The sequence below is a fragment of the Pogona vitticeps genome, chromosome 6 (assembly GCF_051106095.1).
Source record: "Pogona vitticeps strain Pit_001003342236 chromosome 6, PviZW2.1, whole genome shotgun sequence".
Classification (NCBI taxonomy): Eukaryota; Metazoa; Chordata; class Lepidosauria; order Squamata; family Agamidae; genus Pogona; species Pogona vitticeps.
In genome coordinates, this window is record NC_135788.1 from 45,791,517 (window position 1) to 45,810,178 (window position 18,662).

Genomic DNA, 18,662 nt, shown 5'->3' on the forward strand with positions numbered 1-18,662 from the left:
TTAGATCAGTGGTTTCTGATCCCAACCTTGGATGACCCAGGTGGGTGTTCTTGGACTTAACTCAGAGAAGCCCTGGCCAGCACACCTAATGGTGAAGGCTTCTAGAAGTTGCAATACAGGAACACCTTGGTTACACAAGGTCGGGATCAGAAATTAGAATGAGAGACTAGGTCTCAGGATATAAAAAATATAAAAAGAACCTTTATCCTGATTTAAACATGCTCAACGCATTTCGGCACACAGCTTTCTTCAGGAATGATATACGAACCCAGAAATAAATTATTTAAAAACAACAAGCTGAACAAGATGGATGAATAGTTTAACTTAGTGTAAGGGAGCCTTCTGTATTATCTTTCCAAATGACAAAAAAACCCCACAACATATGTGGCTTCAGGCATGTGCAGTAAATCCATCACCACTACAAGATTACATTCAGGGATTCCTGCTATAACACTATGCTGCCTCCAGTCCCCTGAACAGTAACAGAATTCACTCACTCACTTACGTACTTACTGACTTGAATATACATGATACCCAGATCAATGTGGCTTGCAAATATGAGATTTATGAAATGACAGTTTTATGATAAAAGCAATCATATCAGCATAAATGGCTGATAAAATATTAGAAGTTAAAATATTAAAATGTTCAGAATCACCAATAAAACTTAAATTCTGAAAGCAAAGAGAAAGGTCAAAATCAAAGACTGAATGCCTGCTTAAGGAGGAAGGTCTTAGGATAATATGCATAATGATAGCAAGTGGTATGGTTGTTAGTAACAGAGAGTATTCCACAGATGGTGGGTTTCTGCTGAGAATGCTGTTTCTTGGTTACTTAACAGGTGTAGAGAAGGAGCAGACAGGTTCCAGACATTGAACTGAGTGATCCCTGAGTGACCCATTGTCTGGAGTGTGTCCCTTTCACTGATTCTTACATAATACAATTCAATGCTTCTGCTAACAAGTACATCCAGACTGTCCATGCAAAACTCCTGGGTCTCAGATGTACCAATCACATCTTAATTCTGGAAATGCCTTTGTTTTGGAGTATCATTTGTACTGATGTAAAATGCTAGGTTGGGGGTAGGCAATTGGGGAGGATCCTGTGTTCTTCTTTTGTAAAGGAGTTACACTATAAAGTGCACTTTGTGTAGCCCATGAATCTTTACATCAGGGAGAACAAGAAAATTACACCCCTGCGTATTCTCAGTTGCTGGGATAAACACATCTGCTGCTATTCCCATTACATATATCCAGCATGAAGATGTAAAGGGCGGCTTTATAGCCAACACACAGACAGGAGAGGAAAGAACTTTACTGAATTGTTGATATATTCAGAGGGATGTGATAGTATTTCAGTTCCTTGCTGATTTGGACTTATTGTGATCTCATTGAATGACTGCTGCATTGAAAAATGATTTCCAGAGTTTTTATGCGTATATGTATGTGTGTACTTGTACTTAAAATTTACTTAAGAAAGAGGATAAAAGAAACCAAGACTGTTCTATTGTCACAATGTTCTTGAAAGTGAAATAAATCTATAGATTCTGTTTACTGTACTAAGACAGTTGAAGAAAAGAAATTTCTCTGGGTCCAACTGGCTGAGTGTGAAATTAGCCCAACTTTCTGCAATATATTGTATTCTCTTCTTCGATGTAATCCCCCAAATTCACTTTTCTATATGAACCTTGAGCTACTCATACTTTAGCTTTGTTTCTGGCATGCTTCCATGATCAAGTATGGCACCTTCAATATATATATACTATATATAAGCTTACAAAAAGATATGTGGGTGCTAGATGAACTCCTTATTATAGTGCATTTTGATACTGAGGCTTTGATAGTTTCTCTGTTTTAGATTTCAACTTTTAATTTTATTTTAAGAAATGAATCAGGGCTTTTCTATACCGTCTTTTTTGGAGTGAGCTAGTGTGACCTAAATAGGGTCACTTGAGATTGATTAGAAGTGTGATGTGCTATTTGGTGCAGTCCTCACATCCAAACATTATATCAGAGCTCAAGAGACCCTATTTGGTTCATCTCCTACCAGTTGCAATGTCCAGTATTGTGAAGTGGCTTAATAAGTTAGCCACTTCAGAATATTGGCAAATAGAACGCTGCTTCTGCTCTTCAGCAGAGGGGCAGGGGGGGATGATATTTATTATTATTGGTATTGTAGTAGACCAATGCTAATGTGTTGTATCACTTATATACAGTGTGTATATATAAAATACAGGAAGTTCCAGCCGGTAGAAGCTTTGACACCCAGAAGACTCACTTTTGGTCCATTTCCATTGACCACATGTGCTGCAAATGGACCAAACCAGAGCAATCCTACCTGCAGCAAAAACATAGAAGCCTCTGACAGGCTCAGAAAGGTGTGGATAGGACCACTTTGGGAATGATATTCACTCCAACAATTACATTGTGTGATCCTTGGCAAAAGGAGCACATCTGATCACACTCTGAGTTCCATTATATTGTGTATGCAAAGTCATACAGAATTTTCACTGCTCTATTTGTGTGCCTGTTTTGGAGAGATGGGAGCTAACCGAATGTGGAAAGTCTGGGGTTTCTGAAGGATCAACTCTTTCCTCAATATAAGTATTTGGCATTGTCATAATCACATTATTTTTTAAAATACCCATCTACTAGTATATTGTATTTTTCTACCGAGTTTTGCTTTGCATGAAATTGAGGGAACAGCTTGTAGTGGTTAGAGGTAAATATGCGTAGAATAGACATAATTTCCTTACCTACATGCAGTAATACGCTAATCCTGATTTGAAGCACTCTAGCTCATTCACCACCATTGCTCTCAAAGTGTGACTTTTAAGACCTTTTTTCGTCTCTTCCAAAGTCTGCAGCGCTCTCATCATGTTACACAGAACTCCACTGAAATTACCAATATAAATTCCAGCCACTAAATCTGCATGCAGAGTCATTTTTTCCTTAAGCGGTAGGAGAGGATATCAAACCTTTAAACCGTGCATTACTCACATCCCTGCAGGTTTACAGGTAGGAATCAAATACATTCCATGGTATTTCATATGCTTTAGAATTACGACTCACATGGTGTGTGTTTTTTAAAATATATGTGTAATAAAATCTCACACCAGACTGAATGTGGTTTCTGAAGCCAGGACGTTTCTTTTGAATCTTAGTAGTCAGCAGTCTCACAAAGTGCACAGGATTTTACAAGTCAAATCTAAGCATTTCCTGATTCTTCTTAGAAGACCTGCGAGTCAGCTTTACCATCATATCATGCTCTTATGTGATTGTAGTGATCATCTAATCTACAGAGCATGGCTGAGTGAGGCTCAGGTGGCAGGAGGTGAGGGATGGCAAATTGTGTCACATGCCTACCACAGTGGTTACTTCATCTCCTCTTCCTCCATGCCAACACTGTGTGGCTCTTTCCTTCCACCCCTTATTGCTTTCTGCAACACCATACACCAGTACCTGCTTGCCTCCCCACTTTCTCGCCTGCCCTATGCCAAGGGCCTTTGCATCGATTTCTATCTCCCTGCAAAGCACTGTCTCTCTTCAAAACATACTGGCTGCTTTATTTACATGGTGTCTTTCTACTCCGAGGCTGACAGGCAAACAGAGAAGTAAACACTGGTCATGGAGGATGCTTTTTTACAAGGGAGGGGGAGAAGCAAAGCCTGTGCATGTGTTTGTGCATGTGCCCCCTTCCTTTGAAGGGAACTTTGCTTCAAAACTAATTTATCTTACCCTCATCAGCCAAAATGAGCACGGTCACCCCAGCAATGACATTCAGAAACACAAAGCATTTTTCCCATTGATGGAATGCTTTCCCATTAGCAGTCCCAGCACTTGCTCTGGATTCTTTTTTGTTTTGCTTAGTTTTATTTTATTTTATAAAATCCATCTATACTGATTTAACATTGTGCCACCTGGGTACAGCTTATAATCATTTGTTAAAACAATTACAATACAATACACCCCTAATCTATACAACGTCCTTCTAACCATTGATAGAACAAGTCCCATGTTTGATAATATTTTGTATCTTCCTTACCCTTGATTTTCAGTGTTAGTCTATCCATTTCGGTGCAGTCCAATATCTTTTTGATTATTTCTTGATCTGTAGGTGTTTCTTCATTTTTCCAGTACTGTGTAAATATAATCCTTGCGGCTGTTAAAATATGCAGTATTAAATATACATTTTGTTTATCAACACTTTCTGGTATTATACCTAACAGAAAGAACTCTGGCCTAAAATCTTCATGCTTTTTAATTATTTTAACAAGCCATGTATGTATTTTGTTCCAAAATTTTTAATTTGGAAATTTTTAATTAGGAAAATATATACATTTCTTCTAAACTGGAAAATGGAGGATGAACAGCTCAAAGAAACGATGGTTCAAAGGGCAAAAAAATTTTGGGTACAATATTGACTTTGAAAAATGGCAAGAACTGTGCTCTAGAAACTATAAGATGACAATGGCAACATCTTATAAAGAGAATTTATATAAAATGTTTTATATATGGCATTTACCTTCCGACAGATTGGCTAAGATGTATTCTAATAGGCCAAGTAAATGCTGGAAATGTCATTAAAAAACTGGAACTTATTATCACCTCTGGTGGACTTGTAATAAAGCAAAAATAAATAAATAAATAAATCTTGCTCTGGATTCTATGGGGGAGGATATTTCTACCACTGTGCATTGAGTGAAACATGCCTGCCAAACCACTGTAGTGTTGCATTTCAGGTTTGAGATAGTCCACTTTTTCACTGAGGCTGCTCTGCTGCTTCAGAAGGACTCAGAAATCGCCTTACTGTTGTCAGGCACAGACAAGGGAGCTAATGACCAGTTATTTAATGTAGTTCTGCCTTTGGGCTGCCAGAGGTGAAGAGGAGCATGAGGGAGGGGTTCTGCCATACTGGGCCAAAATAATCTAGAAAACTGTGGGCCAAGAGAGCTGGAGAGGTGGGTTTGTTCTTTTCTTGCAGGCAGCACAATGGCACTGGCTGGTCCTGCTAGATAATAGCATAGCACCACACTGGAAGCTAGTTAAGGATAAATTAGTGTAGTCTCAGGTCCCACAGTACATAAAAATATTTTGAGCTCCCAATATGCATTCTAATAAGTGATAAAGACAAACGTTCCTGTGTTGTTTCAAATGCTGCAGGTTCATGATTAATCTAAATGTTCAACAAATTAATACTGTGCATATTATTGGGTATTTTGAATTTATTTCTATTTCAAATGTCTCTCTCAGTAGGGAAGAGTCACAGCAAGTAATGCTCTTGTATTCAAAAGTGTTGATATAAAATCTTTATTTTTCAAGATCTGGAATCCCATACAACAGTCTCCATATAGTTCACCTTTTTTGTTGTGTGTGTCTCAATACCTGCATGACTGAAATGTTTTCCCTTCTTCAGAAACATATGTTTTATTACATACAAAAGACCACAGGTTCTGTCATTGCCCAGACAAAACCCAAATGTGTTCAAAATCCTAATTCTTCAGGGAGGTTCCTTCTGTGTACCCAACAATACAAACTGAAAGCATGATATTAAAAAATTACATATTTCTTGTCATCTAATCGTTCCAAAACCTGCACATTTGGAATTATTAACTGACAAGAAAGATGTAATTTTTAATGTGATTTGGAATCATTCAAAAATAAACTTGGTACAATATACACAGCTTAAGAGTGGAAGCAACATTCATATGTTATCGGGTGAAAACGATGTAGGGCTCTAAGTGTGATGGGGATAGAAGCACCCATATAAGTCTCCTAGACTTTTGTACATTTAGGACAGCAGTCTAAAAAGCAACTTATAAGTGTGAATATGCATATAGCACTTCTGTGTTTGGGAACCCAATCTTATTATATAGGTTAATGATCATGGGAGTGATGTAACTAGATTCAGGGGAACACGATTTCAGGCATGTCATCAGATCTCCACAATCAACACACAAAGGTCTAAGTGACTTCTGGATGGAGGGGATGTTGGGCACAGGACTGACTTGTATCCGTACATCCAAACCAAGGTTCCAGGGCATAACAGCTGAATAGGGCTTTGCCAAAAGTCAAGAGTCTGAAGAAGTGGACATGTCCACAAAAACTGACATTAAAATTTAGAAGTTAGTCAAAACATAGCCTAAATGTGACACATTTTGTCTTCTTTATTTTTTATTTTTCTTTTGTTTTTGCCTGATGTCTAAAATATGTAACACAGAATCAAGCCAAGAATGTGATTCACATAGTGAGACCCAATCTCCACTAGCAATTTGTTTGTATAAATGTTATTATGCCTACTAGATGAATGAAAGATAGCTTGAGAGAAAGTGTACTCAAAGAGAACCACCAGCAATTTCCATGGTCTTAGGCATGCCTTTTTTAGTCACATTCGACTTTGTTACAGTAAGTGATCAGTATCTTAAATAAACTCTAAATGCAGAAAAAGTGTTGTTTCAAAGAATATGCCACTATTGCTTTATCATCACCATAAAAACATGGAAATAAAAATCTAAAAATCTCCTAGCGGCATAATTAGTAGTGGGTACATTCTCTTCTTAGAAGGTTGCTATTGTTAACTAAATACTAATTATAAATTTGCTAAAACCCTTCCTTCATGAATTTTGACTGCTGCAGCACAAATTTTTGCCACATTAAACATCATACTTACATTCTGCCTTACAAGCAGTAAAATAGTGTAATATGCCTCTTGATGATATTTAAACAAAATCCAATAAGTGTTTTCCATATATCAAGATTAAAAATGCAATGGAAAAGGGATGTATGGGATCTTTTTAAACTTCCCATCCTGAACTGCTGACGGCAAGGCATTTAGCCAGAGAAGACTGAAAGCTCTTTAGTGTTTTTGTATTGGGGTTAAATAAAAATAATTTGCTGGTTTAAAAGGCAACAACACATTAGAATATTGTTTGAGGTTGTATCTAGATTATGTTGCCTCTTGATCTCTGTGATATGTTACCCGAGAGCTAAGATACCTTTCTACCAAACTGATTAATAATTAGAAATCAACGATAACAAACCAAACCCTTGTCTCAGTTTTCAGATATCCCAAACTCAAAGCTGTATTTGAGACCCATTGGGGTACTTGAAGAATGGCCCTCATAATTCTTGATTGGACTGCTTTCAAGGGAGTAAAAGGAAAATAAGGAACTAGTTGTGCATGATAAAGAAGCTAAGAGATTTGGCCCCAAACACTTTTTTAAAAAATTATTATTCATACATACAAAACATACAGAATGAAAATAATAGGACCTAACAAAACTAACATAAATAATAAAAACAACAAAACTAAACATTCAGGCTACATATGTGGATCAGAGATTTCACCATTGTCTGGCCATCTAATATCATCAAAGGATTCTTGTGAGCACTAATTCACCATAAATATCTCTTCCCTTAAGTTCCTGTTTGTTTCTGGGCGCAGTTGTATATCGGCACTTTACAAAGTATCTCGGTTGATCCCCTACTGCCTCTGAAAGCATATCTAGTTCTGCAATGTCCAGTGGCTTCTTTAATAGCCCCTCCATCATTAGTACTTCTCCATTCTTCCATTTTTGAGCCCACAGTAACCTGGCTGCTGTATATATACAGTAGACTATATTTAATTTTTTAAATCACTAATCTCTGGCATTATATTCAATAATAACATTTCAGGTTGAAAACTTAATTTTTGCTGAACAATTTCATGTGACATTTCCCAAACCTATAACCAAATGTTTTAAAATTTTTTTAAATTTTTTGCTTTTTCGCATGACCACCATACATGATCGTAAGTCCCTGGATTTGTTTTACATTTCCAACAAATATTGCTGACCCCTTCTGACATTTTTGCCAGTTGTACCACAGTAAAATGCCACCTGTGAAACAATTTAAGGATGTTTTCTCTAAGATTGACTGGTTTAATCAGTTTATATTGACCTCAAACAGTTTTGAAGCAGCTGGAATATATGGCCCTCTGTTGCCAAAGGGGGCGGTGGGGATAGAATTTCAGATATCTGTCCTGCATGGGCAACACAGTCCATATGTGCCTTATGAGTGCCATTTGCCTGAAAGACAAGATGCTTAAATGACCTTAGCTGATCATCCTTGTGGCCCTTTATTGACCATTATAGTGCTTTGGACATTTAAAAAAAAAAACATAACCTTAGATTTCTCAGTTTATATGAAGGCTTTCCCCTTGGCTGTATCATATTAGGACATTTAAAACTCTTTTTAAACCAATAGGTGAAAGTAACACTGCATCATCACCATATTGTAGTACTGAACGCTAACTGCCTGCTATCTTGGGAGGGTGGACATTTGGCTAAGGGCTGAAACCAGTGAAGTAGCATAAAAAATTAATAATAGTGGGGCCAATTTACAACCTTGCTGAACTCTTTTGTATCCTGGAATGTTATTTCCAAATTTGTTTCTGGAAATGGAGTCAAAAGTGGATTTGAGATCAGTAAAAGCTGCAAACAGGGACCCTTTAGATATACTAAAATATTATCCCAGCAAATGCTGCAAAATCAGAGCTCGAACCATGGTGGATCTTACTGTTCTTCTTTGTGGCCTCTGTGAATCACATTATGGGTAATCCGCGCATGCGGGGAGCCTCATTAGAATATTCTATAGCTTCTGCGGTAGCAAAGGAAAATATATTAGCATAGACCCCCTCCCCCCGGTATGTGTACCTTGGCGCCAAAAGGCTCTCCCTTCAGTTTTTTTCAACCGCCACATTGACAGCCTCGATTGTTGCTTCTGTGAGAAATCTGAAAATGAAAGTAGGAAAGTTATTGAACTTTATTATTTTCAAAACAAGATATGCTCTGGCCTTAGGGCTGAAGTGTCCTCCTCCCCCTTTCTGTTGTTTTCTTTTCAAAACTGGCTCTCGGTTCATGGCCTTTTCAGGCCCATTTAAAAGCTGCGTAGCCTGCAATAACGAGATCCCACTCTCTGATGGCCTCCCTAAATGTTTTTGCCTTGGTGAGGCCATCAGACTTCCTCGTCCCCTCACTGCAAAAACTTTAAACATGGAATTCTCCACAGTCACTTCTCTAGACTCAAGTTTTGGCTCTGGGAACAATCCCTAAAGCCATGGATGAAGCTGTTTCCAAGTGACAAATCAGCACCAGTCAACTACTCCATCTCGTTCCAATCATCGATAACCTACTCTGCCCTCAATATTGACAGTCACAAGAGTGCACTAAGCCAAACATTCGCTGTCAAAACCCTTGACATTGAAAACGGCCTCTAAGAGAAAACCGTCCATGGACGCTTCCTTGGCACCGGAACCGTCACCTCCAATGAAGGCTAAATCTTTGAAATCGAAACCTTCCGAAACCATTTCCCCGACTCCACAACCACCTGAGTCTGGAAACCTCATCTATGTTGGTTCTCTTTCAGATGAGGAGGCACTTCCACCTCATCAACCTCACCATTGCAGTATCCTGAATGGAAACAGCGTGTTGATCAACTCACGGCTTCCCCTGATAGCCCGCGACAATCCTCGGGCTCTCTGAGTGAGCCTTCACAAATTGCCTCATCAGACATCCATGGCACTAAACACAACCAGAAACTGTGCCTTATTCTTCCCCTGTAGGCCTGCCACCTCGGCCTCTGGCACATCAACAAAGGCATCAAGCCTATATGAGCATCCGCTTGCCTTCTCGCAGGGAAAGAGATAACACTCAGGACCATCTTCAGGATGCTGTTTGCCCTGATTGGTGCCTAACGGAGAAGCCAGCCAAACACTATTGGCCAATCACCCTTCCTGCTCCAGCAGCACTGCCCCTGCAGGATATTTCTGCTAGGGATCCTTCGGTGTTGAAGTGATCTTATTAACATGATTGCCAAGGACTACCTGGCACATCTTATCTGCTGGCACCTAAGAGCCCCAACCAAGCTGATCAATACTCCTTGGCTCCTGGAACATTGCACCACTGGCAAGTTACTATTTTCCTCTCCATTAGGAGGACCGTGAGTGCTCATCCCATCACCAGTAGAGGATTTTCCAACGTATGCTCTCCCCTTTGGAAGCACTTACCTACATGGAAAGACATCACTACAGATGCCTGAGTTCTCTCCATCATAAAAAAAACGGGTACCACATCAAATTCCAGCAGCTTCCTCCACTGTTACACCTCTGTCGCAAACTCTACAAAAAGGAATATAGTCGTTGCTAGACAAAGATGCCATAGAACCAATACCACTACAACACACAGTCATAGGTTTCTTTCTCGCTATTTCACATCCCCAAAAAAGATGGAGGCCTTTGCCCCATCTTCAACCTCAGGGAGCTAAATCAATAAATACATCACTACCACCAAGGTCTGCATGGTTACCCTCGAGTCTGTCCTCCGCCTACTCCGCAGAAAAGACTGGTTTGCAGTCATAGACCTAAGAGACACCTATTTTTCATGTCTTCATTCGTCCTTCTCACAGGCCCTACCTATGTTTCCAACTTGGAACTCAGGCCTACCAATTCAAAAGACTTCCATTCAGACTCACAACAGCTCCCTGAGTATTCAGCAAATGCATGCCCCCTGTGGCAGCTTACCTCAAACTTCACAAAATTCACATCTCCCCGTACATTGATGACTGGATGCTTGTAGCACGCTCCCATCACAAAGCACAATGAGACATTTGTTTCACTTTGTCTCTTTTCCAGGATCTCGACCTTGCAGTAAATCCACACAAATCCAAGTTACAACCCACAAGTCTGGTTCATTATATAGGAGCAGTTCCTAGCCATGTACACAACTATTGTTGCAGCAGCTTTGTTGGTGGTTATCTTACAATCACTGAGGGCCATATTCAACCCAACAAGTTTTTATTTATTTATTTATTTATTTAACTTACATGCCGCCCACACTACCTGAAGGTGTTTATGAGTAGTCACTGGCAATCCAAAGATAAGCAAATGTTATTTTAGAAAGAAATTAATTACAAAGGGAAACTTTAAAGAAGGACAGCAAAAATTGGCTACATAATCAAGTTCCGTTGCATCTCTCAGGGCCTCAATACAAATCAAAGCTTCTTGATCACACTATAATTATTATTAACACAGCTTTTTGTATCTTGTATAAAATACTTGCTTCTTTTGACTGACATCTATTCCAGTAAAATCTCTTAGCATTCCTATGGCGGTTTGTTCTGTGCCCATGACCTGCTAATTGAAATAATTTACAACTTGTTAGAAATTATTGTCACTTTGTCTATTATCTGTATCCAAACCTGCTTGTGGGGATGTGTATATATACCAGTTCCTCTAACTGAGTCTTGGAGGAAGAGAACTTTGATCATGAAAACTCAAACTGAAGTAAAATCATTAATTTTTAAAATGGGACAATGTTTTTATGGTTTTTTCCCCTTTTTTTCTGTTTTCTTTGTCCTGTAGATGTTTGTAGTTACAGTTTCAAGGGTATATTATGGGTCTAAGTATGAATGGAATAGATATAGGGATTATTTTTTATCAACCATTTCTCTAAAAAGGTGGCAGTAGTATCACTGTCAGGCACAAGGAACTTCATTGTACAAGTTATTTTTTTAAGAACTTCGTAACAGCGTAGAATTATGGGAAAGAGTATTTACTGTACTACTTTCACTTCCATTCAGAATACATAACCTGTTTTTGTTTCATTTCCCTTCAGAAATTAGCAATTATAATAAAATAATAATTGTGCATTGAAAAGACATTTTCTTCCTTATCATGACCCTTTTCAGGGTTTTCCAGGTAGACAATATTCAGAACAGCTTTCCCATTCCCTCCTTTTGGGGGTGTCCTGGGACTGTGCAGCATGTCCAAGCCCACACAGGCTGGCCCTACTAACAGGAAGCACAGTGGGCAATTGAATTCTCAACCTCTGGTTCTGCTGCCAGATATCCAAATCTCTGACCTATCCAGCCAGCACATGATAGCTCAGTTCATTAATAAAGTAATAGTATAGTATCCCAGATTGATTTAGACCTGTGATATAGTAATACCACCTGACATTAAAGCATCTCCTGGCAATCTGATCTTCATTACCATTAGATGTTTCATCTGTTCACTTCAAAAAGGAAAAAAAAGAGCAATTGACTTCTTCATCGATGTAGAATATTGTTTTTATCTACTAATACATTTTAATGTGGTTGCACAGCTATTAACGGGCTATAGATCCACCAGAGAACAATTCAAATTGATTTTGTTTCTAACTCAGAAATATATTGAAGTAGCTTCCCAGTATAGGGAAGTGCTCACATGGTGAATTGAACTTATACCAAGGCATATGCATCTTTTAATGGGAATCAGTTCCCTTTAGTGAGAAGTGGTGATTGACTGAATGGTTTTGCAGACTTCAAATTAACCAGGCACTCTTAGCTCCATCATAGTCATGCAGTTCCAGGGCTTTTTAATATGAAATTGCTCATTTCTGTGTGAGAAACACCTCCACTAGGAGATTAGTGCATCTTTCTTCAGCATTGGCCGCATTCCTTTCAGAAATGCTTCCTGCCTGAAGTAACATTACTCCCACTCTGAACATTGTTTAAAATATGTGGATGTTCTCAATTCTTCTTTCTTTCTTTCTCTCTTTCTTTTTGGACTTGGATGTGGTCACTGAGTTCCTATGAGATCAGAAGAATGGAATGAAAGTGTCCCGCAAATGACACTTGAGCTATTTTCACAGCTGGATGCACACCAGCCAGAGTGGGTGATCCTTTGCAGATGAATTAGCTTGTTCAAGTATGTGATACAAAACATCTGTTACAAACAGGACAAATACACAAAAATGTGCCTTTGAAGACGGTCATTGAATGGGAGCTGTTTCTGATGATACAAAGTGAAATGTTCAGCAGTAAAGCAGTGTTTCCATTTATTTTTTGTGCAAAATTGGAGTTACAAGTGTGAAATATTTGCTGTTTAATGAAGCCAAAGAACCAATGTTGCTATGAAACTACAACTTTATTTCTGGCATTTTCAGCCAGGAATGCCAACCTTCTTAAAGACAATTTTTGTGTATTGGGCAGGAAAATTCCAGTTGAATAGCTTTAAAATACAAATGATAGGATTTCAACAATGACTGTTATTCTAAGTCTTTTTTGTCATCTCTACTTTCATACCAGCTGTTTTCAGTGAAGTGCAATACAAATTCATTTCTGTCCATGCAACTCACTAACTGAAAATAGCCTGAAAATATGTTTATTTACAGTATGAAACTGTTCAATACCAAGCCAAATCTAGAGATTCTGCTTCATCTTAAATAACCATATAAATCATAGTCATTCCCAATGCATTTTATTTGTGGTGGCTAGATTGAGAAGCTTTTTTTCCTTGTAGATAATAACAATAATAAATCTGTAATATTTGTCCCAGGACTAAGCAAACATGCTAAACACAAAGAGGTGTGTTTAGCTGAAACGGTTCAATCAAAGTTAGATGCATGTTGGTTATTACAGATCAATTAATCATGGGGTTTTTTGACAGTTTCTGAGAGGCACAATCCTCTTTGCAATGTGGCCAGTAGAACCTCAGCTGTAGTGGAAGAGTGCCTGAGAGATACTGGAGAGGGGGAGAGGTTATATTTGGTTCATTAACAAAACAATCAAACAAAAAGTTAATATTTACATTAATGTTCCAGAGAAAATGGATCTAGTAGGTAATGACCAAAATTCTGCTTGTACAACTATGCCATTATACTATCTGCCTCATAGGATGGAACTTACAAAATAGGTTTTCACCTCTAGGCAATTAGAGTGATTGGAAATATCTACCACCTGCCTGCCCCTTTATCTTTCTATACTCTGCATCTCCTGCCCTCCTGTCCTCTGACAATCTTCTGCTTCCTCAAACATTGTTTCTTGCATGTGAAAAGCAATAACAGAGAAAGAAGGTATTTTCTTTTCCTTTTTTCTTTGCCCTGTTCTTTCAAATAAACAAAGGGATGTGGTGTACCATGTGTAGGGGTGTCACTTCTAAGATCCTTCCAACTGTAGAATGTTCCTGCTTTGTCAATGTAATTTACTGCACTGTCTTGTCAAGAACCTCCCCAGTGAGATTCCTTGAATCCAGGAGAAAGGAAGACTTTTCCTAACCCTTATTACCTCATAGCCCTTCTCTGACCTGTCTTCTTTTATTCCCTTAAATCTTTGTGCTTTCAGCTCCTCTTCCTTCAGAACTGGAAAAATACCAAGTCAAGCCATTTCTCAGTCATGAATTATTCCTCCATTCCATGGCATTACCAAACTTGTCTGCTTCCTCTAATTTTTGGAAAAGATTCCTGGAAACTTACCAAGATCCTTCTTTTCAGACATAAGGGCACAAGAACTTTAGAAACCTGCTCATCCCCAGAATACATGACAAAGTCATAGGAACTTGGACTTCACTGACTAATTGAACTTTCTTTCCAAGAGTTCTCCTTTACTTATCATGGAATATGTCACTTCCATTGAACCACAGAGTGAAAAGTTTTCCCGTATATACACTCATGAAAAGCAATATTTTTACTGTATCTTACTTATGGTAGTTGTGTATGAACAGAGATGAGTATTTACTTGCATGAAATAATATTGTGTATGTCAGACATATAAACTAGAGATGGGGACAAATATAAAAACATAAGTTTTTCTGATGAATATAGCCGATTCGTCATATATTCATCGATCCATATTTGTAAAATTTTAAATCAGGATGAATATGGCTTGATGAATATTTCCACGGTTTTTGCGAAGGCTTTCACAGCCGTGATCTAATGGTTGTTGTGGGTTTTTTGGGCTCTTTGGCTGTGTTCTGAAGGTTGTTCTACCTGATGTTTCACCAGTCTCTGTGGCCGGCATCTTCAGAGGACTGGAGTAGGAACTCTGTCCATGCTCTGTTGGTGTTTGTTGGATAGTATTTATAGCTGTGGGAACGGCTTTTTTCTTTTTTCAGGAGATAGGATGATCAGCATGTTTTTGTTGTGATGAGGGAGGGGGGAGAGGGAGAGATTATCTGTCACTGTGATTGATGGGTGTCGTTAGCTGGTCTTTTTTGTGCAATGATCTCTGGCTGTTGTGGCTTGGTAAGAGTTTGTTGACCTTTTGCAGGTTGTATTTTTCAGAATGGGGTGCCAGGCCGTATTTAATTTCAGGCCTTCTTCTTTCCTGTTGAAGTTTTGTTTGTTTATGGATTTCAATGGCTTCCCTGTGCAGTCAAAGGTCTCTGGGCAGCTTGCAACAATTAAAATACAATAAAAAAGATAAAACAATACAATTAAAATATAAATATTTTTAGGTTGATGTTTTATTTTTTTCATGTACAATAATCTACATTTATTCAAATACAGTCACGTTATCTTCTTGTTGTTGCTGCACAATGGTGGAAGGTGGGGTTTCACTTAACTATGGCTTATTTTGGGGGTAGGGCTTATATTACGAGCATCCTGAAAAATCATACTAGGTCTTATTTTTGGGGAAACAGGGTACTTCTTTGGAAGGGCTTAATTGTATTTCAAATTCAAATCAATCAAACCTTTTTTCCCCTGGAAGCTTGTATGTGTGTCTGTGCGTATTGTCTGGGGGGGGGGGTACTGTCGTCGTGTGACTGTTGAATCTCTTTTCCTTTATACAGTGGTGCTTCGCAAGATGATTTTATTCGTTCTGTGAAAATCATTGTAGCAAACAGCCCTGCCCTCACCTGTCCGTCACCGCTGAACAATGGAGTAGGAGCCAATGAGAGGACGGAAGGTGGAGCCAAGGGGGAAGGGGGCTGGATATAAAGGCTGGTGTATGGAGTCTGAGAGAGAGATTCTGCTAGTGAGAGACAGTGTGAAACTTAAAAGTGACCTAAGAGTGAGTTAGAGATTGTAAGAACGCTGAATGGAACAGAGTGTTAAAGTTAAAGTGGGACTGATTCAAATACAAGTGATTAGCAACCTGTGATTTACCTATTGAATATTAATCATATGTTAACTTCCCTGATCTAATAAATGAGTTAAGTTTTAAAAGTACACATGTCTCCTTGACTGAATGGTATTGAGGCAGCAATACCTGGTGGCAGCAAAGAAAGAAGGGTGAAAACCTTGTGAAGGCCTGGGGGAATAAGGACTTCAGAAGGGATCGCCACAATCGTCGTCTTGTGAAAAAATCATCTTGTGAGGTTCCCTATGCATCAGTCTAAAAAAAAAAAAGACTTGTGAAGCATGGTCATAGAAAAAAAGTCTTGCGAGGCACTATAGTGATCGCAAAAACCAATCGTGGTTTTCATCCCACAAGGTAATCGTCTAGTGAGGAACCATGGTATTCAGTTTTCAAAAGTTCATTTGAGAGAGGTTGGTGGGTGGCTGGATCCATCATTCCTTTTCCTTCTAAAACTTATTTGTGTGTTTGTGTGTGTGTGTGCGTGTGTGCATGCGTGTGCATGTCTAGGTGGGAGGATTATTTAGATTTCAAAAGTTCATTTTAGGGAGAATTGTGTCTCAGGGAACTTGTTGGGTGGTTAGATCTATCATTCCATTTTCTTCTAAAACTTATTGTGTGTGTGTGTGTGTGTGTGTAGGTGGGAGGATTATTCAGTTTTCAAAAGTTCATTTTAGGGAGGCTTGTGTCTCTCAGGGATTTTGGTGGGTGGCTGGAGCCATCATTCCCTTTTCATCTAAAACTTATTTGGATGTGTGTGCGTGTCTGACTGAGACTTAGCAGGCAGGGCTTTTCTTTTTGGACTTTTTTGGCTTCTCTGCCACAGTGGGTCCGGGGGGAATTTTCCTAATTACATTATACTTGGGGGGGGGGGCTTTGTTTAGGCAGGCAGGTCACATTATAGTAAAAGAACTACACCACCATCATTCTAAAAATACAGTTTATACACACACTCTGACCCTCTATTAATTTCCTTCCTCAATCTCCATTGCTTTATTTGTTTATTTGGTTTGTTAGGCAGGCAGTAGAAAATGAAGGGATTTCTTCAGGGGCAATCCAAGGGGAAGAAGGCTGTGAAGCTACGCAGGCTAGGTAGCAGCACCGTCATCATGACAACAATGTGCACAACCATGTCTACGATAACCAGTGCCACTTTCCCTCTTCCGGTGGCCTTGCAGGCAGGCGTGGAACCAAAGCTTCCAGAGGTGCCAAAACAACTGCCGCACCTCTTCCTAGAGGAATCTGAGGAATTACTGGCTGCGGGGAAGGCCTTTGCCCTGCCCCCAGGCTACAAACCCGTTCTGCTGCAGCCGTGGCACATGGAAGCTCAGACAACGGGGAGGAACATTGCTGATGAGTTCCTGTCCACGTTGCAGGAGTGGGCACCAGAGGGGGAGGTGACCCATGTCCGCATGGTCACAGGTGCTGGGCGGAACATGTTGGCAGCATTGAACGCAGTGGGCTTTGAGGGCATCATATGCATGGCACACAAATTATATCTTGTGGTGTGCAATGCCCTTGGCCTGGGCAGCCATGTCAAGCCCGAGTGGAATGCAGGCACCCAGGAGATGCAGGCACTCCTGAGGCAATGCCACCAGTTGGTGGCCACTTCTCCCGCAGCCTGAAAACTGCCCACTGGCTGCATGAGAGCCAGGAGGAGTTGAGTCAGGAGAACCACATTCTCCTGACCCCTCACTGAACCCAAAGAAGTAGGGTTCCAATGCCAGTCTCTCCCTTAACACACTGCCTGCCTCTCTGTGCCCACCTCTCTGCCTGCCTGCCTGCCCACCTACCCACTCTCCAGTCCTCTTGAAAAAAACAAAAGACCTGCCTACTTGCCTGCCGGCCTGTAACCTGCCCCTCAGTCAGAAGTTCAGCTGCCGATTCCAATTGCCTCCTTGGGCGATCCTTAGTTCCAACTAAGGCCTGCCTGCGGGCCAATTTTTGTAGAACTCCTGCCTGATGTTTTCAGGTGCTTCACCGGGATAACTCTGCCTGCTGGGTCACGTTGGCCCAGCAGGCCAAGTTTTGTAGAACTCCTGCCTGTTGCTGTTTCCAAGTTTGTTCCACCTTCTGCCTCCCTGATTTCCTGCTGGGTTACATAGTCCCGGTGGGCTAAGTTTTGCAGAACTCCTGCCTGGCACGGGTTAAACCAGATCAGCTCTGCAGTCTGAAGCCAGGCGATATGGTGATGGGGTGACCGCAGACAGCCTTTGGTTGGGGCAGACTCAGGCCGGCCCTCTTGGCATCCAAGACTAAACCCTCTCTTGGCACCCCCAGAGCCTGTCCCGGCACCTCTGAACATGAAGAGGGCCAGCCAGGCCTCTTGGCAGTTGGCACACCCAAAGCCGGTCCTGGCATCCCAAATGTGCCAAGAGGGCTAGCCTGTCTCAGCCCCCCCCCAAAAAAAAACCTCCTAGGGCTATCTTTATTATATCCAGTGGTCTCAGCAGCCAAGTTGCAATCCCCACCCAGCTTTCTAGTTCTAAATGAGCATCTTTGTTTGTTTGAAGATTTATCTGCAGGTCTAGTTAGACGTTGGTGGTGAGTGATGGGTGAGTTTCCAGGGCCTGTTTCAGACCCACCCAAAGCCTGTCCAGGCGTGGCCCCATTGCCTGGCTTCAGACTGCAGAACTCATCTGGTTTTCAACCCGTGCCAAGGAGGCTGGTCTGTCTAATCCCCCCCCCAATGTCCGAGGGCTATCTTTATCATATTCGGGCAGTCTCAGCAGCCAAGTTGCAAGCAATCCCCAGCTTTCTAGTTCTGAATGAGCATCTTTGTCGCCCCAT

At 40.3% G+C, this 18,662-nt stretch overlaps 1 protein-coding gene across 7 annotated transcripts in view; it reads left to right on the top strand.

Annotated features, from left to right (window-relative positions):
• RBMS3 (RNA binding motif single stranded interacting protein 3) overlaps positions 1–18,662 on the top strand; it is a 1,057,118-nt gene that overhangs the window by 937,586 nt on the left and 100,870 nt on the right. Inside the window, exon 13 of one of the 7 annotated variants that reach the window (XM_073003441.2) lies at positions 842–14,851. The exons of the other annotated variants lie outside the window; for them this stretch is intronic. Within the exon in view, the coding sequence (XP_072859542.2) occupies positions 842–847 (6 nt within the window). The 3' untranslated portion in view covers positions 848–14,851. Of the gene's footprint in view, positions 1–841; positions 14,852–18,662 lie in introns of those variants that run through there. 7 annotated transcript variants of the gene reach the window in all.